This window comes from Fusarium oxysporum, chromosome III (assembly GCF_013085055.1).
Source record: "Fusarium oxysporum Fo47 chromosome III, complete sequence".
In the NCBI taxonomy this organism is placed as follows: Eukaryota; Fungi; Ascomycota; class Sordariomycetes; order Hypocreales; family Nectriaceae; genus Fusarium; species Fusarium oxysporum.
The window spans coordinates 1,802,208-1,825,793 of record NC_072842.1 but is presented as its reverse complement, the minus strand read 5'-3'; the positions used below and the strand labels follow the sequence as shown (position 1 = coordinate 1,825,793).

Sequence of the window (23,586 nt, the reverse complement as noted above, 5' to 3'; positions counted from 1 at the left end):
GATGATGTTCCATGGTTCGCATTTACTTGTGGAGTATGTTGGAAAACAGCCTGTTACACTCCTGTCTTCTGCTGGTCCTTTTGCATAATGGGGTCTACTGATGTGCTGGACAGCCTTTTTCTGCCTTTCATATACTGCGTTTCTGGATTATCTGCACATGTAAATAGTCATAAGCGGGAAGGGACTTAACGAAGTCGATGCATGAAAATACTTAACTTGATATTTTACTGTTATGACCCTTAATTAGAAGCGACAATCTGAGCTGTCTCATAAACCTCCTGCCTGTTTGTTTTCGACAATGAATGGGGGCTAGAAATCACTGCCTTGTATGAATGACCCTCCTCATCCGCAATAGCTTTGTCACAGCATCTGAATTGGTTATTGAACTTTGAAGTCCACAATTGCGGTACCAAGTCTGACAGAACTGAGTGATTCAAGTAGAGGGCACAGCAGAAATTACAAGGGGCTACTGGACAAGCTTAATAAACATGTGCACATGCTTTGACTCTTATCTGAGAGGATATCTAACCAACCACGACACCAGGTGATTGTCACAATTATCAAATCCATTGCCCATTTTGAACTTTTTAGTTTTATCCATTTAGTCCTCGTCCCAGTTCTGTGGGGTCAGATCAGTCGAAGCTTCTTATAGAAAAGGGGAAGGGAACTTACAGGGTTGGGTCCAGGGGGCTTGGGTCCTCCAGCTTGTCGTGCCACGATGATCTGGTCAACAGACAGAACGGTGCGGGCGGCTTCCGTGGCAAGTTTGATAGCCCATTGCTTGGAGATGAGAAGATCCAGAATACCTTCATCCTTGGCATCGATAGTACCAGTGTTATCATCGTTCTGTGGCATGGGTTAGAGACGGATTCATCATGGATGGATCAAAACGAACCTCAATATCAACGCCAATATCCCAAGCGTCACTGTTGGCATGGGCAGCGTAGAGTCGGCTGAGAACCTCGGTGGCGTCAAGTCCGGCGCTCTCAGCAATGGTGCGAGGCACAACCTCAAAAGCCTCGCCATACTTCTTGATGGCGTACTGGCTAAGTCCGGGAGTCTTCTCACCGTGAGCTTGTATCCTTTCAACCAGCTCAACTTCTGTAGCACCAGCACCAGGAACCAATCGCGGGTCGCGGGTAATGGCTTTGACGACGTTGACACCATCATCGACGGCGCGCTCAATATCATCAAGATGGTTCTGGGTTGCTCCTCGAAGCACAAGGGTGGCGGTTCGAGTAACCTCATCCTCCTGGCGGAAGACTGTAACTCGGTCACCACCGATCTCAAGGGTCTCAACAACATCGATGCTTCCCATCTCGTCGGGCATAGGAGCTCCTAACCTCGCCAGGGGGGTGGCACCGACAACACGGCAGACTCTTCGAAGTTCGAACTTGCTGAGAATTCGGATGCACAAAATTCCGAATCGGTTCAGATAGTGCATCGCCAAATCGCCGACACGTTCACCACAAACAACAACTCGGAGGCCAGAGTCGTAAAGTTCCTTGATGGAAGTCTCAAGTTGAGACTCCTCACCCTTTGTGAAATCCATCATCTCTTTGGCGTTGTGCAGAAGAACAGTACCCTTGGTCTCGGTTTGACCAGCGTCAATCGGACAGGTGAAGACACCAACCTTGGCGCGGCTGGCCTTCTTGACAGAACCGTCAGGCTCCTTAGGGAAGACCATGCCCTTAACGACCCTGCTCTGCTCCAGGCTTCCGCCCATGATCTTGACCACGCGGATATTGTCGACATTAAAGTTGGCGGGGTTCTTGGGGAGAACATTGAGGACAGCCTCGGCAACAAGATCGGCAAGGAATGTCTCGTTTCCGTTTTGCTTACTGGCAATAACCGTACTGATTGCCTTGCTCAGCTCTTCCTGATCCCGCATATCCTCCACTTTGTCAACAGCAAGCTCTTCAAGGGTCTCAAGAGCAAACTTCTGGGCCTTCTCATAGCCGATGACGATGTCTGATGTCTTTAGGCCCATGCGCAGCAGATCCTCTGCCTTTCGAAGCAGCTCGCCAGCGAGGACAATGACAAGGTTGGTAGCATCGCCCATCTCGGCTTCTTGTTGCTGACTAGCCATGACGAGGAGCTTGGCGGCGGGGTGGACAACGTCGAGTTCGCGTAGGATGGTCGCAGCGTCAGAGGTAAGAATCATTTTTTGCAAATGGTTGATGACAACCTTGTTGCGGCCATAGGGGCCAAGCGAGGTCTGAACAGTGGACGCAATCGCTCTGCAGGCGTCGATATTGCGAAGTACAGCACCATCTTCGGAGTCGTAGCTATTGAGAAAGAGATAGAACTGTTAGTCGGATTCATAAAATTTCATATCCTGATTGTCGTGATCATGAAAGTGGCATTTGTAAGGAGACAAGTAAAGAGGCGGGGAGCTACCAGCACAAGGAGGGGAGCAACTCACTTGTTATAACCTTGCTTAAACAAGCCCGCGTTAGGGGCGTTGGGGATATTGAGCGACATCTTCGACGGCCACAGCGCTCAGGAGGCGACGTTCTTGGTTGTGGCTGTATAAGATATGTCGTCAAGTATGTGTCTGGTTTGAAAGTCAAGGTGATACTCCTGTTGATGGATAGATTTCGCCCACTAGCTTCAGTGTCCCACCACCCCAAGTCAGAAAAACTTCCACGGGGCGATTTAGTGGGTAGTAGGTACGTACCCGGCTGCCTGCACTCAGAGCTCGCTCCTGCCCGGGCGGTACTCTACCTTACAAGGATGAATACAGTTAATTGCGAATGAGTGGGTGCTGAGTCTGAGGAGTTTCGAAGGCAAGCAAAAATCGCTTATATTATTATATTTGAGAACCCCGGATCAGCTACCCAAGGTGCTGAAAACCTAACCTAGCAGCCTAGGTGCCTTATAAGCATTCTTGCTGATAACAGCCTCAATTTGAGGGGCAGATTCAAGGGTCTGGCTGCCCAATCAGAGGTGGTCTGCGCCACACCCCCTGAAGGAGTCTTTCAGCCTTGCATGCCGTTGTGGCTAACGAACACGCCCGCGAAGCTTTGGTGACGGGAACAGACTGTACACTGTCCAGGTTTGCGACTCGTGATGGCTGATTGACACACTTACTTTTAACACCTTTTTATACTGATACCCACGACCAGCACCATAGGTACTAGCTCCTCTCGCCTTGGTGACGAAGCTTCTTCTCTGTCTCGTTGTCTGATCGATTTCAGCGTTCATCAATTACAGATTCCAGTAGACACCGCCCATCAGTGAGTGATTCAGTGAGCTTAACAACCTAGCGAATCGTCACGCGTCAAGCAATCACTCCTGAACTCACAGCTAACTTCGACAGTCGACGTCGCAATTATCTTTTCTCGTCTCATAATCGAATCTTTTCCAGCAACATACATACATACCAATCGTAGAGGCCATATCATTAGCTGTGATTCATACCTGCCTAGGTAGCTAGCCAACCATGCCCGGTAAGTCATTCGCCCATGACAGAATCGCTCACTGCCAACGATCGCTCCTGGTGGGTTCTGTTGGTTTGCTCCAACCCTCAAACTCACGGCTCAAGTTAAGGCTGAGGCACATCCCTTACGCCATCTACCACACGATCCTCATTTGCCCTGCGCTTCACAACCACACTCTTCTCCTTGTCGCGCAGTTCCTGTATTGTTTTCACCGCTCTCTCATCATCACCCTCGCCTCCACATCAAACGCGCAGCATGCCCATAACACTCAAGCGCAAGGCATCAGAAGCTGACCTGCCTCCTCGCACTCCAGCGATTCCTTCTACACTCCCTCCTTCCGTGGAGGAGGCCTATCGTCGAAAATGTGTTCAACTCAAGAACCGCACCAATGAAGTTGAAGACGCCAATGATGCCGCCCGACTTCGTCTTGCCCGTATCAAGCGCCAGGTTGAAAAGTTGCGAATAGAGCGCGCGTTTCTACTCGAACAGCTCGCAAAGCGCACGAGCGCAAACGTCGAGGACTCAGACGGCAGCCCAAGCCCACCCCCTACGGTATGCTATTATTTTCTTCCCATCCCTCTTCTCCCTTTGCCTGGCAATCCTCTACCGGCCTGCCGCGCCTCTACTACTTACGGCGCCCGGTTCAATGTTGATGCTTTTGCGCTTGGATTAGGACTACCAATTCACCATACCAAGTGAGTTAGCTAACCACCAGAAGCCCAAAGATAAGCCTCTGCGTACGAAGAGAGGCCACCGAAAGTCGATGATGCCTGATTCCGACTCGAAGGCACCAGTCGCTGCATCTTTTACCAACACCGCAGGCTCCCCAACCTCCGAAACCTTCTCACACCCCCCAGAAAGCCAACCTAAGCCGGCTCATGCCAACGGTATCTCTGCGAGCGATTCTAAGAAGCCCACCAGTGCATTCGAGCTGTTTTGCTTAGAAACACGGCCTGGTCTCGAGAGCAAGGAGAAGGACAATGAAATCCCTGTGAACATTGAGGATGAGCTTACTCGTATTTGGAAGGGTCTCTCTGATGGTGAGAAAGATGAATACGAGGCAAAATTCGAACTTGCAATGGCCAAGAGCGATGAATCGAAGAAAAGCCCCGCATCTGACAAGAAGGATGATAAGCCTGCTGAGTCAAAGCAACTCGTTCAGGACGAGGACATAGAGATGGGTGATGACACTGAGGATCAAGATACACAGGCTGGCGAGAAAGTAGAGGAATGAGGACATCCATTCAATGTCTCTAGGGGCGTTTTGGCGGGTATACAATTTCGCATGTCATGACATCAACCCATGTACTAGTAATTAGATGCTTTTCACAACAAAGAACTAAGTTCTGAGAAAGGATTCATATAGATTAAGAAACGCAGTTTCTCCGCGCGCATCGTTCTTAGACCTAACCGCGAAGTCATCTATCTAATATCTGCAAGTTTTACACGTACTCCTGGTCGCCTCGTTTGTGGGTTTTTATACCAAACTATAACACATAGACTGACAATATCAAACTCCGCTAGCTAAATTTGTTATTTCTTCTTCTCCTTCCTTCCCCAATAAAAGAATGGGTGAGATACCATGGTTGAACAAAAGCTTATTCGCCGACATATAAGTCTACTACAATATTGACAGCTGCAACTAGAATTTCTGCCGCAATAAGAACAATTACTGGCAAGGAAGTGGTTAGCATACTGTATGTGTCATAGGACGGCGCTTAGCATACCGATCCATTCAAGCTTCTCGTCATGGCCATGACTAAGCTCTCCTTTTAGCACAGCCAACAAATCTGCTATGACATCGAGACGTTCTGTCAGAAGTCCAACGCGTTGATCCATCTCTAAATAACTCCTGACGGCTTGGTACACGGGTTCGAGTTGGGGCTCTACCCAGAAGAGCTCAGGTGTATCGAGGACTGAGCCGTTAAGGTGGATGTTGATGCGAAGAATGAAAAGCTCTCCAATCTGCATGTTGATCTGTGATCGCCGAAGTGCAATTTTCCCTGTTGTGGCTATTTGTGTAGGAATATCTTTGCATGTATCGACTGTTGATGCAATCAGCTCTTCGAAGAGTGAGGTCTGCAAGCTGTTAGCAAATCGTCCCGATACAACTCATATTGGCAGGTTGACTTACTTTGACACTTTGCGCCAGTGCATGAGAAATAGCTAATTTCGTCATGTAGTTGTTCTTGTCGCGGAGAGTGATAAAGTCGTTATAGATACGGGCCTGATAATCCTTGGTGTAGTAAAAGTTGAACAACTCAGTCTCGACATCATCTGGGGCAAGCTTCTCCGTCTCAAACTTGGCGATCTCTTTCAGGAACCGGGCTTCTTGAGCTTCGGTCATTCCCCAGATGACAACCACTCCATAATCAAAGAGAAACACCTCGGGTGTATGCACCTGCGTATCAAAATCGGGATTGGTCTCGCTTATCGAGTCGTGATCTTCTATTGCCGAGCCCAGCAGATCTGCACTGTCAATGTGAGAGCCATTACCGTTGCCGTTAGCATCGTTATGGGCGTGGCCATTGTGGCCATGGGCCTCTGAACCGGCCTCTTCTGAATGTAAGTCAGCTAAGTCGCTCCGCTGTTGCGCGACATCAATGGCGTCACCTCCAGTTGAATGCCGGCGTTCATAGTTCTGAACTGGATCGCGACTGCGCGCGTTCTTGGCGGTATAATTATACGGCGTATATATGCATTCGTCGATGAGCTTGGGGTTTGCGCCTCGGGTCTTTCCTCTTCCCTTTAGGAATCTCATCAGGGCTTCCATCTCGTATCGGTTTGCAGTGCAATATGCCGTGACACGCGGCAGTCGGTCTCGATCCGCTTTTCCTAGTTTCGCTGCATCTCTCCGCGCAGCAGGATCCTTGATACGTGTGTACTGAGAATAGACATCTCTTCCACTCTCCTCATCTTCAGGGTCGTCCAGGTCGGTGTTGGGAAGCAGCTTAAGCTTTTCCGTCTTTTTCGTACTGCGTTGAGGTCCAATTTTGGGCCCAAAAGATAGATTAGCAACTGCAGGCACCGATCCTTGGCTATTCCGTCTCCTAAGCTTATTGTTCAGAGCTGTGAGCATGGGAGGGCCACCAGCGGCGCCGCTGACGGAGCCAACAGCATGATGCCCGGGGGATCGATGTTGAAATTGTTGTCGAGTAGGTTCAAAGGTTTTTGTGACAGGGTTGTCGCTGAAGGTAACTGATCGTGTTCCTTTGGGCCTGTTCTCTGTGGTAGGGAGTAATGGCGACGACTCATTAAGTACGGCGTCTGATGAGGTGGTATGGGGATCCATTTCGGTTTAAGCCAGTGAAGGTTGAAATGATGGAGTCGGGAAAATAAGTCGATTCGAATCTCTCAGGGCGCAAGTGATACACTGGTACTGCGGATCACTCCGCTAAGGACCGTAAAGATCGATTGAAATGATGCCAAGAGTGTGGTCGGGTTTGAACGACGAAGAATTAATTGCTGTTGTGGTGTTGAGGTGAAGAACTTTCCTGGGGTTGATGGGTTGGTTACTGGTGCTAATGACGTCTGCCAAACTTCCGCGACCTGACGCGAAGAGCAACCTAATGATCCACCGTGCTCGCTTGAAAGCTCTTTGTGGGGCAGTTTGGCATTTCTCTTTTAAGCATACTATGTAATTCTACCTTGATATAAGATAAGCTTTTGGACCTCAGAAGACTCGAGACTGACTGTAAACAAGAGCGTAGGAAAACTGGTTAAAGATTTCACTAACTTTATCCTAAGAAATTCTAAATCCATGAAGGTATTTTTGTCGCCTCAGATCGAGCTCTCAAGGTTTCTTCTACCATTTGAATAAGAAGGAAGATTCCATGGCATTTTGACGACACAAATATCAGTGACAAAGAAAGTCAATAGTAGCCATTGAGCTTGGCGAGTTATCAAAAACGTTCTATCTAAGAGTGAACGATGGCCGAATTTAGGTATGATGAAGCTTCTGCCAGTAAATAACATTGAATGCCTGACCGAGAGCGAGCCTACGTAATGTAAAAATGAAGGGCCAGCGACGTAAGAGCGTGAAACTGCAGATTGGCAACATATTTATCTAGGAAATGAAACATCAGCCAAGCAGATGATTTCCCTCATCGGTTTCGGGTTGAATGATCTTCGTCTGCGCAAAGGTGATGTAGCCCTGTTGTTTCATTGCTTCTCCATCGTATGCAAACGTCCTGTCTTTACTTTGCTGATTCGGGTTCAAGCATCAATAATCTTGACATCTGTCCTGAATCCAGACTTGTCCAAGCGGTCAACCAAACCTTGACCTAGGCACGCTGGTGTATAAGATCCGCCATCGAGCTCAATGTCGTCTTCAAGAATTGTTGCGGCAATCTCAGCAAGGAGCATTCCTGTCACTGTGGGCAAAACTGTCAATAAGAGTTCATGGCCGTTCTGCATTTCAAACTTACAGAAGTACATGCCACCATGATACCACATACGGCAGAAAGCTGCTTTGCCAGCAGCCTTCTCCGAATCAGGATATGCGATGCCACGATACTCGAGTTCATCTTTGGCCGTGTCCTCACGTTTAGCACCTTCCCCAGGCTGATATACACGCTTTTTGAGAAAGCTCCTCAATGGTGCAACTGATACGAGTAAGATCCCACCGACAATAAGAAGCCAATGAATAAAGATCCCATGGAGCCAGTTGCGGGCTTTCATATGTTCTACCCAAACGAAATTGGGACCATAAAACTCATCTTTGCGGGATGGCGTAGAGGAGAGGAGACCCCAGGTGCGTTCAACAACTGCAACATCAGTTGAGTTCGTGACAGACGTGGTCTGGAGCCCAAGATTTGGTATGGTCCGAACGCCAAAAATCATCTGGAAAATGGAGCTCCTGGGCCGTGTGGGCTCGTTGTTGCGTGGGATAGGTGACTGAGCATACGGACTACTAGCCTCCTTGATCTCCTGAAGCGAGAAGACATCCCAGATACTTAAGGCGGTAGCGAGTGTGCCACCGGATGGTGCCGAGCTATGACTCAGTTAGTTGTTTAAACTATTCCTTCTTGTTCAAGAGCTGTACTCACTTGATTTTGTGGAGAGAAACGACCACATCTCTTGTCTGAGAGCCTAAGTCAGTACGAATAGCCTTGGCCATGGTCCATGTGATGAGATCGGCGGGAGCGGACTCAATTCCAGCTTGTGGAATCAAGATGGCACCTGTCTGTTTAGCAGTTGCTTCATATGTCTTGATCATCTTATGAACCCAAGCAGCTTCGCCAGTGACATCTACGTAGTGGGTTCCGGCCTCGGCACAAGCCTTATAAGCATGTTCACCGTACAGGCTATATGGTCCAATGGTGGTTACGATAATACACGTCTTCTTTGCCAGAACACTCAAATCGGCGTCGTTCAGGTTTACGACCTCAATGGCTAATTGTAATCATCAGCCTGTGGATTATATAGGATCAATAAGGAATGTTGTTGGGCGATACCTGGTGGCAGTCGATCAGGGTTGAGCTCCCGACACTCTTCAACAACAGCCTTTAGCTTGGACTCGTTACGACCAGAGACTGCCCACTTCAGGTCAGTTGCAAGGTGCACTGAAATGTATTCAGCCGTCAATTTTCCTGTGTAGCCTTGGATATAGTCAGAATTTGGCCATAGTCTTACTTATAGGCTCAACTAGAAGTAAGAACTCACCAGTTGCCCCAAGGACAACGATGTCGTATTGACGGCCATGATTCTTGACAAGGGGCATTTTCAATCGGCAATTGATTCGGGGAGGAATTAAGTAAGACTTGATATTAGGGTCAATTGAAGGTAGACGAGAACAAAAACTTTATGTAGTCAATGTGAGTTGATAAAAGCGAGGTACTATGTAGGACTGCGTTCGAGACGGTCAAGTTGGGGTTACTGTCTTTGGTATCATGATGCCGAGGGACGATCAGTTTGGCGGTGGTGGCCAGGCACCCTTGTAGGTGCTCAGAGCGTTTATTCCGCTCCTAACATTAGGATCTTATCTCGATAAGGTGGCGCTCATCAACAAACTTGGTCCTGAACGAATGAGATTTGATGATGCCTTCACATGGGCTAAGTTGACATGAGAGATTCCGAACTTGAGCGAGGAAGTGTAGCAAAGAGCTTCACTCCGTTATTAAAGCATATGCCCTTCAAGCTAACTGACAAAGAAGTTTATTGAAAGTATCTTTCCACCTCGAAGATTGACGACCCTAGGTACCTATATAGGTACCTACCTCAAGAGACGTCTTCAAATGAAAGAGATCGTGCACGAGTCATGTTCGAACAAGATCTCCAGTCTCGCCGAATCGAAGCACGTGAGCCCATAGGTTTAAGGTTTTCACTTCGCCGAGGTTCTTCCGATCATATCAAAAAAAATTCAAGAAAGTGGGACCCACTCGCTTCCTGAATGGGCTTGCCCTAAGGACCACAAGTTCTTTCCTCTGCAACATTCAGTGTCAGCCTCCAACAGTCGAGCAACATTCACCTCCGCCGTCTTTATTCCTTCCAAGACGTCCGACACATAACCTTCAAGATGACCAAGCGAACAAAGAAGGTCGGTGTTACGTATGTATTGCCCTTCAGCTCAAAACCAGAGCAACGACAGCTAACAAGTTCGCAGCGGTAAATACGGTACCCGGTAAGTTTCACGACGAAAATCCCATATCCGAAGCATATCGACAACGATTTCCCTCTGCTCTCTTCCGTAACGCTACCCGCGGCTCTCTTCCTGGTCCCGACAACTGTTTCAAAGGCAGGCGGTGGACTAGGGTTCGCACAAGCTAGGCCACAGATACAGATGGGGGAGTTCCACGAGTAGGCCAAGGGCGGCACGAGGCAGGAGGGGAGATTGGATATGCAACGACTGGGTAGACTGATACCACCGAAAACTAACATCTTGGTCTCTAGTTACGGTGCTTCCCTGCGAAAGCAGGTCAAGAAGATGGAAGTCACCCAGCACGCCAAGTACACCTGCACTTTCTGCGGAAAGGTCACCGTCAAGCGACAGGCTACCGGCATCTGGGATTGCAAGTCTTGCAAGCGCACCGTTGCTGGTGGTGCTTACACCGTTGCGTTCGTTCTTCCCACTCTATCGAATAATGCATATAAGGATGAACCACTAACCAAGAATAGCACACCTGCTGCCGCCGCCATGCGATCGACTCTGCGACGTCTCCGAGAGATTGCTGAGGTTTAAGGATGGACTCTAGCGGAAGGAGAAAACGGCTTTGCTTTTCGGTATGGTGTACGGGGGATATGGATTTCGTGCCTACACTACGAGTTGACGATCTGGACGTCAACACCCGATCTTCGATCACATAGAAGCCGATCGATTAGCAATGAACAAAAAAGAATTGCAGGCTTCGGACCCATTCAACAACTCTCCCGCCCCGTGCAAGTACAAAATTAACAGAACTTTGTTGTCATCTTTCAGCCATCACAAGAGTCTACTCATCGCCCAGAAACTGGACCAAGCGATACGAACAGGCCGGCTCCCAAGTGTCTACATCATGACCTCCATGTCAGGACCGTATCTTGCGCCGCAGCAGGTTCTCCGTCACTCTCGGCTGCGTACAGTGGGGCTCACAAGTGTGGTAGAATATTCTTTTTGAAGTAACCAGAGCCGATTTCGACAACATTCATGTCTGATCCGATTCCCCTCGAGGGACCTGAGCTGCGATATCTCTTCCTGCCTCGGATCAGCCTAAAGATTTGAACTCTCTTAAACCCCATAGTACGACCTTGATTGGGCCCATTCTTTTCTGTAGTCTGAACTTCTGAACTCTTAACAAGACATAGCTGGCAAGAGACACATGTTGCGGGCAGAAATATGATTCATGCGGTTTTCAGCGATAAAACACGCCCGGCTAATACACTGGGACATTGTCGAAGCAGCTAAGCAAAACGTATTGTGGAGGGCAGTATGATAAGTGGAAGTCATATATACTCAACATGGACAGTGTCTTGCCACGAGATCTGACGGTAAGTCTGGTCTGTGGGATGGGTTCTGACTTCATGGGCCATGGCAAGTTTGCATCATATCTTTCTGGGTTTCCGTATTGCACTAAATTTGGGTGCCTGCCGTCCCAGTGTTGATCTTCAATTGTGACTCAAGATACTGCCACCCTCGACAGTGTCTATGGATACGTATCTTTCACTCATTAAATGTGTTGTGTTATTGTGCAGCCACCCGTGAATCTCCCTCGCTTGAAGCCCTATTCTGTATTTACCAGCGTGCCAGGAGGGGCACGGCAAGTTCTCCTTTGGTAAGTTTATGTCGGACAGACTGACTCGTTCCTGAGATCCATTCTCTCGACGAGATTCAGCTTCTACATCAGTCGATAAATTCCACTTCGTTTCTTCCACTCTGAGTATATTTACTCAAGCTCCGCTGTATCTTGGCAGGCGTTCAAATTCTCCCTTAAGCAGAAACACAGTGTGCCTTGATCACTATACTTGCCTGCAATCAAAGCACCTCTTACACTTTCTTTTTGTTTGATGTTCATGAGCTGCCTCCTTCAATATTGAGTTATTAAAATAATATGTCTGATAGTGGTTGCTGACCGACTACGGTCTTGTGCATACTTACCCCTGTCCAGTGTAAATAGAACTACCTAATTTAGGACCATGCACTCACAGTCAATCGCGCCAGCTTGGAACAAAAAAAGACACCATTTGCTGGGCCGAATGACCAAGGACGGACGGTATCGAGTCCGGGACTCGGAAAACAGATGAGGGGGAGTCGAAGGGTAGAAGTCACGATGTTCTTCTACACAGCATAGGAATAGTATAAAAAGGACCTACACGGAAAGTATTGAGAATTACCTACCTACCTACCTACTACCTAGATACCTTGTACGTTCTAACGCGCCTGTGTCCCAAATGCCTACCTCTAGGTACGGTAATCAAACCTGACGCGACCAAGAGTCATCCGTCATCAGGGTCTCTCCCCACCGTGCATTTGTTTTGCTCTGCAGGCACATAACCTAACATTTATTTCTACCAAGCGTGGCGCTGATCCAGGACGGGGGAGCGCTCATTGGCCCCGATCACGTCCCTGCCAGGCTCCTAGGCTCCTTGAAAACATCCATTCCACTAGAGCTGGATCTCTTTTTCTTATTTTCCTCTGCCTTTGCCTGCAGGGCTCCTGTCCACTAATGCATCACCATTCGGGTGTCAACCTAAGCCAGCCTGCTAAGTTACGGTACTTTGCCCCCCCAAAAACGAGCCATCCCGCCTAATCGATCACGACGGGACCTCTCCATCCATCCCATCCCATCCCATTCCCTTTTACCACCATCACCGCCTGCTCGAATCGACGGCTCGCCTCGACTTTAATTCACTCGATCTTATTTTACATGTTTTCATCAAGATACGATCTGCGTTATCAATTTCGACATCATGTCTGAAGCGGAGCAGTGCATCATATGCCTGGATCCTCTGCCCCGACCCTCGGCTGCCCTCCAAGCTCCAGCTGCCCTCACTGTAGCTGCGAGTGATGCTGCTGGTGGTGTTTCTGGCGGCGAGCCCGCATCCGCACCCGAGTCCGCACCTGTTCCTACCACAACCTCCACAGCCTCAGATGTTCTTGAGAATGACTCCAATTATCTGAACATAGTTGCGTCACTTGACGGGTGTAATCACATTATTCATGATGCATGTATTCGTTCCTGGGCGCAAAAGACAAACACATGTCCAATTTGTCGTAATCCCTTCCATTCAGTTCGAGTGTACAACGGGGTCGATGGTATGTCGGAAGCTTATCCTCTTACTTCACATATGTCCATCCACTAACCCTTTCTTTTCTGCAGGTACCGCCATTTCGAAATACGATGTCCAAGATAAAAAACAGGTTGCTGAATTCGATGTAAGACAGTGGCTTGGCGAAAACCCCGAAGACGAAGAGGAGGAAGAGCAAGGCAACCCATGTCCTATTTGCAACTCTTCAGAGAGGGAGGATGTTCTTCTCCTGTGCGACAGCTGCGATGCGGCCTACCATACGCATTGTATAGGTCTGGATGCCATTCCAGACGGTGATTGGTATTGTATGGAGTGTTCTCACCTTTTTCAACTGGTGGAAGAGCCAAGGACCACTGAATCTGGCGAACAATCTCCTCGTCCATCATACGTGCGACGTCCGAACCCCCGAAACGTCCGTGGTTACCACGTACGAACTAGAGCACGATTAAGGCGAGCCCGTCGACAAGCTCGAAATGTTGAGTGGCAAGGCGCCTGGGGTCAGTTCTCCGGGCGATTCTACGAGATGAGCGACTTGGATTTGGACAACCACGATGATGAGGATGAGGAATTAGAGCAATACAGGAGATTCCAGGAACTCGGGCGACGCGAACTCGAACGCTGGCAGCAAAGAATGGACATTGCCCGCCGTCTGGGCGCTCGTGACGTATTTATAAACAACATACCTTCTGCTATCAGCGAACGGCTTCAGTCAGCACCAGAGCCAGTACAAGAAACGGCTGACGAAAGACGAGCTTGGGGCGCATTGGAACGTGCTCGCGAAACAGATGAACCCAGCACCACTTCTCGCAAGCGCAAAGCACGGTCTGTGACTGCGTCTCCTCGCGAACCTGTTCAAGAACCCGAAAGGAAGCTCAAGCGCCCTCGAACACGTCGCTTGCCCACCCAGAATGGTGAAGGTTCAAGCTCTGTATCTTCTCCAGCGCCGGCTGGGCCCTCGTCAACACGAGCTGTCCCCAATGGATCCTCATCCAGAAATGGTACTGTCGACCATAGCAGTATCGACCCTCCCTTGGTTTCATCACTACTGAAAGAACTCGAGCCCAGCATCATGTCTGAGGACGAAACAATGACTACCAATGGGTGGCGGCATGCGCCAGAGGCTTCATCCCCAGCCCTCTCACCGGCGATATCTCCGTCCCCATCAAACTACAGTAGCCCACGGGCTCTTTCTCTTACCCCTCCTCCTATGCCAAACTTCAACGGCCGACCAACTTCACCAACACTCTCGCTCAGCAGTACTATTCAACCTCGTTACGCCCCCGCAAATTATTCACCTACTCGTTCAAATCGTGACCACAGCGACTCAGAGACGCGTTCAACCAGACCCCATGCAAACTATTCCCCGACACATACAAGCAATGACCAGTCCGATTCAGAGACACGCTCGGTGAAGGTCCCAGAGAGCCGACCGTTAGAACTACGACAACCACGGCCACGCCGTCCATCTGAGGTACCAGCACAAAAAGAGGAGCAACCGTCAGCAGACTCCAATATCACCCAGGAAGATAAGATCAGCATAAATGAGATTGTCAAGGGCGCATTACGACCACATTGGCGGTCTAGAAAACTAACAACGGAACAATACTCGGTTATCAACAGAGATATTTCAAGAAAGCTTTATGACGAGGTGAAAGGTGCGGCATCATTGAGCGATGAAGCCCGACGGCAATGGGAAAACAGAGCAACTAAGGAGGTTGCTCAAGCAGTTGCAGAATTGTCTGCTTAGCTTAATGATAGAATGAATCAAGGCGGGAAACAAGAGTTAAGCAGGCGTTCAGGCATCATCAAGGGGATCCATGTGGTTTGATACCCAGCATCTTTCGAAAGGCGGGCATGATTCATTGCATTTTGATAGCGTGGTGTCACAACGGAGTTGAGATCGGGTATCAACGCGAGTTCGATATATGTACAGATATCATAAGTTCGGGTCATGTTTGCATATGGCTCTTATGTCACTAGGTAGTCTCTTGTTCTAATACGACCTTCTCATTGGCGTATGCCACTTTGTTTTTTTGGTCAATGTCATTGAGAATGGTCACCTTTAGCTGACAGAGTGATCGGCTTGGATCCAAAGTCTACCACATGTAAGGCGTTTGTTTCTAATGGGGCATAGCTACAAGTACTTGAAACGACTCCATTAAAAGGAGTAATAGTTTAGTCGGTTATCAAACCATATTGAGATGACACGAAATGTCAGCAGTATCTATCTAACAGAACCCGGTAGGATAAAGAATTTTCTTGCAGGCCCCGCTAGCGAAAAAGACTGCGGAATTCTTCTCGGCACACGTAAATGATCGAGACGTTCTGGAGGTGGAAACAGGTCTTGACGATAAGGAAATGGTGCCTTGAGAGGAAAAGAAAGAAGAAGAGGAGACAGAGGCTAGGAAATTTATTTTAATGGATATATGTCTTGTTGCCTCAGGCGCGAATAATTCATCGACTCTGGGGCCCTCCACTCGGGCCTGTCGCTCCGCGGTACGTACCGTCCAGGCCCAGACGAAAAGTTCGTGAAGCCGCTGTTGAATATCACCATCCAGCTTCGATCACCGAGTCGCAACGTTCGGGAGTCACAACCCACGGAGCGAAGACAGACAGCATGACAGCTTCAAGCCGGGGTTCGAAAGCCGCTCAGGCTGTGCTATCTAGTGAGTCCATACAATTCCCTCATCTGTCCTGCTGTTATGCTCAACAATTGATCGCCTTTAAACCCACTACAAGACTCATATAACTAACAGAAAACATCTCAGCTTCTCCTAATCTGTGCACACGATGCGCTTCCTCTTCTTCTGTATCTAGATACCCAGCACGGCTCTACTCATCTCTCGCCGCAGCCGTAGCGAAAACCCCCACCGATACCTCTACTCCTGCACCCGCTCGCTCTCCGCCGCCCTACGACGTTCGCTCTGGTGTAATTCTCACGCGACCACCTCTGGTGACACGGAAACTCCATCCTTTTGAAAATGCTTTCTTTTTCTACCAGAAACGTCTCGAAGAACGTCTCAACACCCCCTTTATCACGAGTATTTACTTCAAACCTGATACGGCTCGCCGTCTAGACTGGAACATCAAGGTCCAGGAGCGCAAGGGCACAGTGGCCAAGGAGCTGGGTGTCTACAATGGAAAGAGTTCCAAGGCGTGGGATGACGAACTCAAGGTTGGCGATGAGCTTAGCAACCAAGAGACTATCGTCAAGTCCTTGCTCAGGGATGCTGAGGCACGTGTCAGTGATGATGCTGAGATTATCGCTCCTGAGGATGTCATCCCTGTTGAGCCTCCTGCGGATCGTGTGACTGAAGCAGATCGTAAGGTTGATGTTCAAAGACTGGATCGTCAACTCGATCGAACCCTGTATCTTGTGGTCAAGGGTAAGGACGGTTGGGGCTTCCCCGCTGATGTGATTCCTAAGGATGAAAATCTTCATGAGGTAAGACATGTTCGAAAAGGGTTGTTGGATAGTGCTAAATCTTCCAATAGTCCGCCAAGCGAGTCCTCGACCAGGCTGCTGGTGTCAATATGAACACATGGATTGTCAGCCGCGTGCCAGTCGCCCATGTCGTCTCACGACCCAAGATGACTGCCGACGGCGTCGTCGAGAAGAAGGGTGAAAAGACATTCTTCATCAAGGGCAGGATAATGGCTGGTCAGGCTGATCTTAAGAATAACCCCTTTGGCTACACCGAGTTCAAGTGGCTGACTCGCGAGGAGCTGGAAAAGGAATTGCCAAAAGATTACTGGAAGGGGGTACGAAACATGATGACTGATCGGTAACTATAGAGGTTGGGTAGAACTGGCAGTGCCGTTGCTGCGTGTATAATTATCATGTATACTTGCTGTACACAAGAATCAAGACGTCAAAACATGTCACTTGGGTTTATTTCTGCACGTTTGTCCTCAGCTGCGATAACCTTGTGTCAAGCCAGAATACCATAAGAGTAGGTCAAAGAGGAATCCATCATATTCATGCAGTCACTGAAAATGTTCGTATGGGTATTTTGGGACTCAAGAAGCTTAGTCGTCTCGTTGGGATTGGTAAAAGCTTCACGCCTAATTTCGTTCCATCTAAGAACAACAGCCTAGAAAGTCTCGACTTCATCGTAATCGCATAAGGAATAAAATCTTAAGCCGCCCAACGCCATTCCGTCGTCCCCAGGTATAGTCTTTACAAGCCTCTTTGATTACAGTCCCCCATTTGCATCCTCTCAAGTAGGCTTCGCTTGGCCCTCTACGAACTCAAGAGCCTGCTCCGTGCTGACACAGTCGATTGAACTGGTCTTGTTACGGAACGTCACACCATAACATCTGTCGGCGACATGCACAATCTCAGGTCGGAATGTGGTGCAAATGAACTGAGTACCAATTTCCTTAGAGATGGACTCAAGGAGGGCCGCAACAGCTGTACGATATTGGGCATCCAGATTGGCATCCACCTCGTCAAAAATCACCATGGGACTGCTCTCAGTAGCCTGGAGGGCGAATATAAGGCAAAGGGCACATAAACCTGCTCCTGTTAGTAGTTGGACACAGCAAAGGGAATAATATGCCTTACTCTTCTGACCACCGCTGAGTTGCTGGATCTTCTGCTGCTCATCGAGATGTTTTGAGTTGAATGAAACACTGATGCCAACACCAGTGTAGTTTTCAACACCGCGTGCCTCTCCGTCTGATTCGTCGACGGGTTCTTGACGACGATCCGCCCGTCGTTGAATGAGCAGGCGGCCATGGCCGGCAGGCACCAACTTACCAAAGATAGTTGTGAATTCCTTGGAAACCTGTTTAAACGTCCGCTCAATTGCCTCGTCTTTTCGGCGGTCGAGATGCTCAACGAGTACCTCAATTGACTCCTGAGAGTCATCCAACTCTTTACGTCGTTTCATAAGCTGGTCTTGTTGAGTTGTGAAGTTGTTGTACTGTTCAAAGGCTTTCTTGTTCACGTGCTTGTACTTCTTCAGTGCTTCATTCACTTTCTTGATCTTGGTTGAGACCTGCCAACACGTTAGTCACTTCTCATTGGGTTTAAGTAGTACAGAACTTACTTGATTAGGGTCCATGTTTTCATACTTGTCGAAGGCTTCTTCGGGAAGCACACCTAGGTCGCGAATAGTCTGTGCACATTCGGCTGCTTGTGTTGACAGAACGGCTTTCTTTCGGAGACTCTTGTCCATCTTCTTCTGCTGTCTCTCGATCCTCGCGGATATCTCACTCTGCGCTTGCTCTAGTTGAGCCTTCTCATTTGCCAGTTCCTCGAGCCGCGCTTGTGTATTATCCATTTTGGTTTCAAGTTCCTGGAGGCTTGCCTCAACAGCTTTCTGTACTTTTTGCGCCTTCTTGAGTTCCCTTTGGGCATCTTTCAACCCACCGCCCGAGGATCCAGTCGAGTCCTCAAAAGCCTGGCTGTTGAGTTGATCAAGCTTCATTTGCAGGTTTTGGCGAAGGTCCACTTCAAGAAGTTGCTTTTGCCTTTCCAGATCACGCCGGGCTCGGCTGAGTTCATTCCACTGCTTTTGGAGCTCCTGGGTGCTTGTCCCGAGTTCCTCCAGCTGGCGTTCTTCAGCGGCGGTCAGGGTTTTCTTAAAATCAGATCGAAGTTCGGCCTCATGTGCGGCAAGATCCTCCAAGAAGCTGTTCATGTTCTTCTCGACTGCATCTCGACGTTTGATGGCGGCATCGAGGTGGCTCAGCTCTTTCTCCAGATGCTTTGACTTATTAATCAGTTCATGCTTCAGTGGTTCAAACCCGTCGACAGCCTGTCTTAGTCTTTCGTTGGCCTTTTGTAGGTCTGACATCGCAGCTGTGATCTCCTGGTCCTTGAGTTCTGTCTGTTTTCGGATATCACGAGATTGCGCTAACAACCTTTCGTATTCATCCCTCCATTTATTCACGGCTTGTACGGCGTGTAAGCGCGACTTTCGAGGGTCGATATATCCACCTGTCATAGCACCCCTCTTGTTGGTTGTGTCACCTTCCGGAGTGATGCCGTCGACGCCGTGGCTTCTTGCATATTGGCTTGCTACTGTAAGGTTTGGACATACGACAGCTTTTCCAAAGACCTGCTGGAACGCCTTCTCGTACTCTTCGTTGTAGTTGATCTTGCTTAAGAGAGGTACGGCATCATTAGACCTGGGAAGCTTAATTTGCCGGGGCCGTAGTTGGGCGAGAGGCATGAATGTAACTCGGCCTCCCTGTTGTCTGTATAGGGTGTCTGCGAGATAAGTGGCTGTATCTGCGTTGTCAACGACATAGTGGAACAGACTTGCGCCGGCAATCTGCTCAACGGGAAGTCTGTAAGCATCACTAACTTCAAGCAGTTCAGCCAATGTCCCATATGCTCCGGGGATATCTCGCTCTTGCTTCAATCGTCGGATCGTCGCCAGACCACGTGCAGTCGATCCATCCATTGCGTGAGCCAACTCACGTTCAGCTGTCTCCTTCTCCTGCCGAGCATTGGCTATAACTGAGTTGAGTTTGTCATCCTCACGACGAACTAGCTTTCGTTCATCGTTAAGCTTGTCTATAATGTCGCGGGCCTTGGCAACCTCCTCTTCAAGGGCTGTTTTCTCGCCACTGAAGTTGGCCAAACGATTCCGTAAGTCAGCAACGTCTTGCTCTGCCTGTGCTATTGATTCGCGGACCCTTTCAACTTCTTCATCTGCATCAATCTTGTTGGCTTTTTGAGTGCTTATGTTGAGTTCGAGTTCTTGTATCTCTTTCCGCAACCATGTGTCACGCTCAGACTTGTTTCTGAACTGGGAACCTCGGCTCTGTTTGGCAAACAAGCGGTTACGTGTGGCTTCAGCATGATCAAGTTGTCGTCGGATTTCGTCTTCCTCCTGCTTTTTTTGGTTATAGGCTGGATTAATGGTTGAAAGCTGCTGTTCCTTGGATGCGATCTCATTCTGCACGGACTCAAGTTCAGCTGCATGTTGTGCTCGGGCTTGTTCCTGTGCAGATTGACCTTCTCTCAAGTTCTTAACCTTCATCTCAGCCTTGGCCAAGGCTTTCGCGCCGTCGCGCCGATCTTCCTCGACTTGTCGCCTTTCGATCTGCAGAAGCTCCATTTCTCTCTGCAGCTTGTGTATTTCTGAATCAAGCCTTGATATCGCCTTCTCGCCCTCAGTGTACTCTGCTCGGTTGGTATCAGAACTATCAATTCCGTCTTGCCGGACGTTATCAAGCTCGTCCAGGTTTGCTTGAATCCCGAGCTGGATGTTGTGGTAGTAGGCATATTCGAGGCACCGTCTCTCTCTGTCCTTGTCCTGGAACGCTCTGAGTTCTTCCTTTTCTTCCTCGAGTTCGCTAAGCCTTTCCTTGATGTATTCCAGCAGTTCATCGATCTTTTCTCTCTTGTTATTGGTCTCGTGCATAATCTTGAGCGACTCTGCGCGACGCGTTTCGTACACCTGTGTTCCCGCTACCTCTTTTAATAAGTTGAGCCTGTCGGACTCTTTCATGTTGGTCAAGGCGGTGACTCGTCCCTGAGGTACGATGTAGTAGGGGTTTGATCGTGAAAATCCGGCCGCTTCAAGCAGATTCATGACATCGGCCTTGGTTACAACTTTTCGATCGACAGAGTATTCGTCTTTCTTCAAGCCGATTGTGCGGCGTAGAATAACATCTTTGTTGCCAGTTGGAAATCGGTCGTCGCTGTTGTCGAAGATGATCTCCACGTAAGCCGACATAACGGCTGAGCCTGAGCCCTCGTGGAGAAGGCCTTGCCGCTCTTCGCGACTCATTTGTGTATACGCATCGCTCAAAACGAAGCGAATGGCGGCGAAGAAGTTACTTTTTCCGGAGCCATTGCGACCGACAATCACATTGGTCTTTGGGGAAAACGGTTCGATTACAGTCTGGTCCTTGTAGCTATGGGCAGTATTAGCAATGAACCGGATTGTTGGGTGAATGCGAGGGCAGCAATGATGTCAATCCACATACCTTTTAAAGCCCTGGATGATGATTTGCTTGATATACATGTTTAACTGCGCGGGCGCTCCTGCGCGACATGCGAAAAGTCAAGACGGCTTTACTGCAAGAGACTGTGCAGTCTTGACAAAGTATGCGATCTGTAGGGTTGCGTGCCACTTTGCTGCGATTTAACGCGTCGTTGGAATCTAGACCGCGATCAAAGTGGTTGGCATTGGCGCGTCGTTGAGCTGGAACGCGGTTGCTGCCTGGAAAGCTAGGCAGAATTTCCTTTCTGTTCTCCGTTCGGTGGTCTGTGCTGTCTACCTCAGTACCAAAGGTACCTTACCTCACCTTCCTCGTTTCTTAGAGCTTTGGTCATCCTTTCACGGATGCTGGCTACTAAGGTATCCTTGTCAGCGATCTGCTTCATTTGGTGACTTTCGATGGGGAAAATGATAACTACATCAGATTTGAGTACAGCGTAAGCTATAGGAACTTAAAGCGTTTCGCTCACTATGTAGGGAGCGGCATAGATCTCTACATCTCAGTGCAGCCAATTTTATGCACATAGTTATCCATTTTCGCTACCAGTAGAGGTTACTGGCTTGGCTTGTCGTAGGCTGGATCTTACAGATCTGACCGAGCCATGATATCATGTACCCTCTGTGTGTAAGCATGATGTGCAATTCTGATATGAATAATTATTACAACACATTTTCATTCACACCAACTTCGGGATAGCACTGCATTCGGATACTGGCCTGACTTATCACATTCCCATGCCCATGTGCTTTTGTACCTACCAACCTGATACCTGCTTGTCTTTGCTTCCTATAGGGTATGTTTCAGATTGTGTAACCACAAGTATGTTACATTATAGTATATGTATTATTATAAAATGATTAAAGACTTTACTTTGATAAATTATATTTATATATAAAGATACCAATATAAGAAAGACAATAAAGAATAAATAATAAATTTAATATATAAGATTTAAGTTATATACAGGGTAAGCGAAAATGCCATTATTAACATTGAGTTTTTTATAAGAGATAGCCCCGGATCAATTATTAAACCGCAGGATGACTTCTCAATGTCAGCCTCTACATATTTGCAAAAGATCGCCATGAGGCTGGTGCTGTCTTATTGTCCCCAGCACGGTTGGGCCACACCTTAAGTGGGCCAGCCAGTCGAGATGGGCTCTAAGTGGGTAGACTGGGCTGAAGTTGGCCAAAGGCAACAAGAGACAAGAAAAAGACCAGGGGCCAAATCACGACGCTAGCAGGCAAGAGGGAAATTAAGCGAGCGCAACGAAAGAAACCGTTGGCCGTGCTCCTCAAAGCCGCGCCGCGTGTATAAAAATACAAGCACTCACTTATAGAAGACCCGGCCTGCCCTCCACCCCGATTTTCCCAGCTGGCCACCCGGAACCACAGCAGCAGCAGCTTGCGCAAGCGGTAGCAGCAACCAAGGAAAAGCACCACTCCTGCCTACTCGGGCAATCGCAAACTTCCAGTACGACAACAAATTCAAGCTGCACCCACTTTAATTTTCAATCATCCCTTAACCCCGGCTGATTTCCCCTATTGATTGCCGTTATATACAGCGAGCGGACACTTGGCCATCCAATCCAATACAAGTCATCTAGAACTTACACCAACAACCCCAGCCTTTTCAAGCGCCTGCAGCCCGGCCAACCAGAGTCATTGGAAGACTTAAAACTGCCGACCATCGTCACGACTGATCGGCTACGTCTCATTGCAGCATATTCCTCTGCATAACATCACCACATCCACTCTAATCTGACTTTTAAGTGCCGATGCTGCATGCAGTGTAGACAGGGGATTGGGATATCTTAACTACCAGTTCGATTTGGCCGGGACCTTCGGCAAGCAACAATTGGTGTTGACAGCTTTGCTGGGTTTTGCAAATCGAGTCAAGGTGGTGCGCTTTGGCTCTTGAGGCTTGACGCCGAATTACCTTTTTACCACCAACTCAACCGGTAAGTGGTTCAATGCCTCTCACTTTTTGAAGTTTCCCTTCTTCGATCGTTATCATTCCCCTTCGACCTACTATGGTATATATTATGATCCCTTGCTATGTCCCCCACACTGCGTCATGCACAGTTGATTTTTCTTCATTCATTCATATTTCACACCAAATTGGCTGCAGTCCTTCAAAGTCTTTCCATTATCTTCTCACAATCCCTATCACTCGAATGAAGTCGAGAGTGACGCTTGTTGAACCGAGTTCCCATTATCTTCCTGTGCCTTCGGTCTCGTCTACCGGATGCATGCATCTCACACCCGACGACCCACTGCATCCGTCGCGTCGCGCTACACGATTCCGCCGCGCCGGGTACTATATTGACACAATCTTCATATCATTGGTTTCCGTTGAAGGCCTGACTTCTTGAAAGTGCTGAAGACTGACAACTGTGGTTCAGCGACCGAGATGCCATGACACGCGCTTAATATTACAACCAACTAATACACAC

The 23,586-nt window shown here is 48.6% G+C and overlaps 8 protein-coding genes across 8 annotated transcripts; 4 read left to right on the top strand and 4 right to left on the bottom strand.

Annotated features, from left to right (window-relative positions):
- Positions 1-479: 479 nt before the first annotated feature.
- On the bottom strand, positions 480-2,830 carry FOBCDRAFT_258294 (chaperonin Cpn60/TCP-1 family). The gene is made up of 4 exons (XM_031176055.3): positions 2,426-2,830; positions 896-2,288; positions 673-846; positions 480-619 (listed from the first exon to the last, which is right to left on the bottom strand). Exons 1-4 carry the CDS (start codon positions 2,482-2,484, stop codon positions 602-604), a joined length of 1,644 nt encoding a protein of 547 aa, XP_031047188.3. The 5' UTR covers positions 2,485-2,830; the 3' UTR covers positions 480-601.
- Positions 2,831-3,518: 688 nt separating this feature from the next.
- Positions 3,519-4,837, top strand: FOBCDRAFT_21419 (uncharacterized protein). Its single transcript, XM_031176025.3, has 2 exons — positions 3,519-3,995; positions 4,117-4,837. The coding sequence occupies exons 1-2, from the start codon at positions 3,699-3,701 to the stop codon at positions 4,675-4,677; spliced, it is 858 nt and encodes a 285-aa protein (XP_031047158.2). The 5' UTR covers positions 3,519-3,698; the 3' UTR covers positions 4,678-4,837.
- A 204-nt stretch (positions 4,838-5,041) lies between these two features.
- Positions 5,042-6,735, bottom strand: FOBCDRAFT_270875 (uncharacterized protein; the record flags this gene model as incomplete). The annotated part of the gene is made up of 3 exons (XM_031176020.3): positions 5,042-5,115; positions 5,171-5,522; positions 5,578-6,735. 3 exons carry the CDS (start codon positions 6,733-6,735, stop codon positions 5,042-5,044), a joined length of 1,584 nt encoding a protein of 527 aa, XP_031047153.2.
- A 923-nt stretch (positions 6,736-7,658) lies between these two features.
- FOBCDRAFT_198482 (Saccharopine dehydrogenase-domain-containing protein) lies at positions 7,659-9,165 on the bottom strand (the record flags this gene model as incomplete). Its single annotated transcript, XM_059608920.1, has 5 exons — positions 7,659-7,828; positions 7,871-8,436; positions 8,492-8,837; positions 8,900-9,043; positions 9,108-9,165. 5 exons carry the CDS (start codon positions 9,163-9,165, stop codon positions 7,659-7,661), a joined length of 1,284 nt encoding a protein of 427 aa, XP_059464421.1.
- Positions 9,166-9,834: 669 nt separating this feature from the next.
- On the top strand, positions 9,835-11,021 carry FOBCDRAFT_21392 (ribosomal protein L37ae). Its single transcript, XM_059609370.1, has 4 exons — positions 9,835-9,992; positions 10,048-10,065; positions 10,335-10,499; positions 10,560-11,021. The coding sequence occupies exons 1-4, from the start codon at positions 9,961-9,963 to the stop codon at positions 10,621-10,623; spliced, it is 279 nt and encodes a 92-aa protein (XP_059464420.1). The 5' UTR covers positions 9,835-9,960; the 3' UTR covers positions 10,624-11,021.
- Positions 11,022-12,747: 1,726 nt separating this feature from the next.
- On the top strand, positions 12,748-14,922 carry FOBCDRAFT_21382 (uncharacterized protein). Its single transcript, XM_031176014.3, has 2 exons — positions 12,748-13,173; positions 13,238-14,922. The coding sequence occupies exons 1-2, from the start codon at positions 12,828-12,830 to the stop codon at positions 14,911-14,913; spliced, it is 2,022 nt and encodes a 673-aa protein (XP_031047147.2). The 5' UTR covers positions 12,748-12,827; the 3' UTR covers positions 14,914-14,922.
- An 861-nt stretch (positions 14,923-15,783) lies between these two features.
- FOBCDRAFT_198479 (39S mitochondrial ribosomal protein L46-domain-containing protein) lies at positions 15,784-17,293 on the top strand (the record flags this gene model as incomplete). The annotated part of the gene is made up of 4 exons (XM_059608919.1): positions 15,784-15,832; positions 15,992-16,611; positions 16,662-16,928; positions 17,036-17,293. The coding sequence occupies 4 exons, from the start codon at positions 15,784-15,786 to the stop codon at positions 17,291-17,293; spliced, it is 1,194 nt and encodes a 397-aa protein (XP_059464419.1).
- A 99-nt stretch (positions 17,294-17,392) lies between these two features.
- FOBCDRAFT_289903 (RecF/RecN/SMC) lies at positions 17,393-21,272 on the bottom strand (the record flags this gene model as incomplete). The annotated part of the gene is made up of 4 exons (XM_059611759.1): positions 21,117-21,272; positions 18,212-21,044; positions 17,734-18,151; positions 17,393-17,685 (listed from the first exon to the last, which is right to left on the bottom strand). Coding segments are annotated over exons 1-4 (3,582 nt in total), but the record flags the coding sequence as incomplete, so codon positions are not given.
- Between the last annotated feature and the right edge of the window lie 2,314 nt (positions 21,273-23,586).

Excerpts from the sequence above, each read along its gene's own strand:
- FOBCDRAFT_21392 (XM_059609370.1), top strand. The coding sequence starts at position 9,961 with ATGACCAAGCGAACAAAGAAGGTCGGTGTTAC. Across the intron at positions 10,500-10,559 it reads GGTGGTGCTTACACCGTTGC|CACACCTGCTGCCGCCGCCA; the intron begins GTTCGTTCTTCC and ends AACCAAGAATAG.
- FOBCDRAFT_258294 (XM_031176055.3), bottom strand. The coding sequence starts at position 2,484 with ATGTCGCTCAATATCCCCAACGCCCCTAACGCGGGCTTGTTTAAGCAA. Across the intron at positions 2,289-2,425 it reads TTTAAGCAAGGTTATAACAA|CTACGACTCCGAAGATGGTG; the intron begins GTGAGTTGCTCC and ends CTTTCTCAATAG. Across the intron at positions 847-895 it reads ATATTGGCGTTGATATTGAG|AACGATGATAACACTGGTAC; the intron begins GTTCGTTTTGAT and ends CCCATGCCACAG.
- FOBCDRAFT_21382 (XM_031176014.3), top strand. The coding sequence starts at position 12,828 with ATGTCTGAAGCGGAGCAGTGCATCATATGCCTGGATCCTCTGCCCCGA. Across the intron at positions 13,174-13,237 it reads AGTGTACAACGGGGTCGATG|GTACCGCCATTTCGAAATAC; the intron begins GTATGTCGGAAG and ends TCTTTTCTGCAG.
- FOBCDRAFT_21419 (XM_031176025.3), top strand. The coding sequence starts at position 3,699 with ATGCCCATAACACTCAAGCGCAAGGCATCAGAAGCTGACCTGCCTCCT. Across the intron at positions 3,996-4,116 it reads GCCCAAGCCCACCCCCTACG|GACTACCAATTCACCATACC; the intron begins GTATGCTATTAT and ends CGCTTGGATTAG.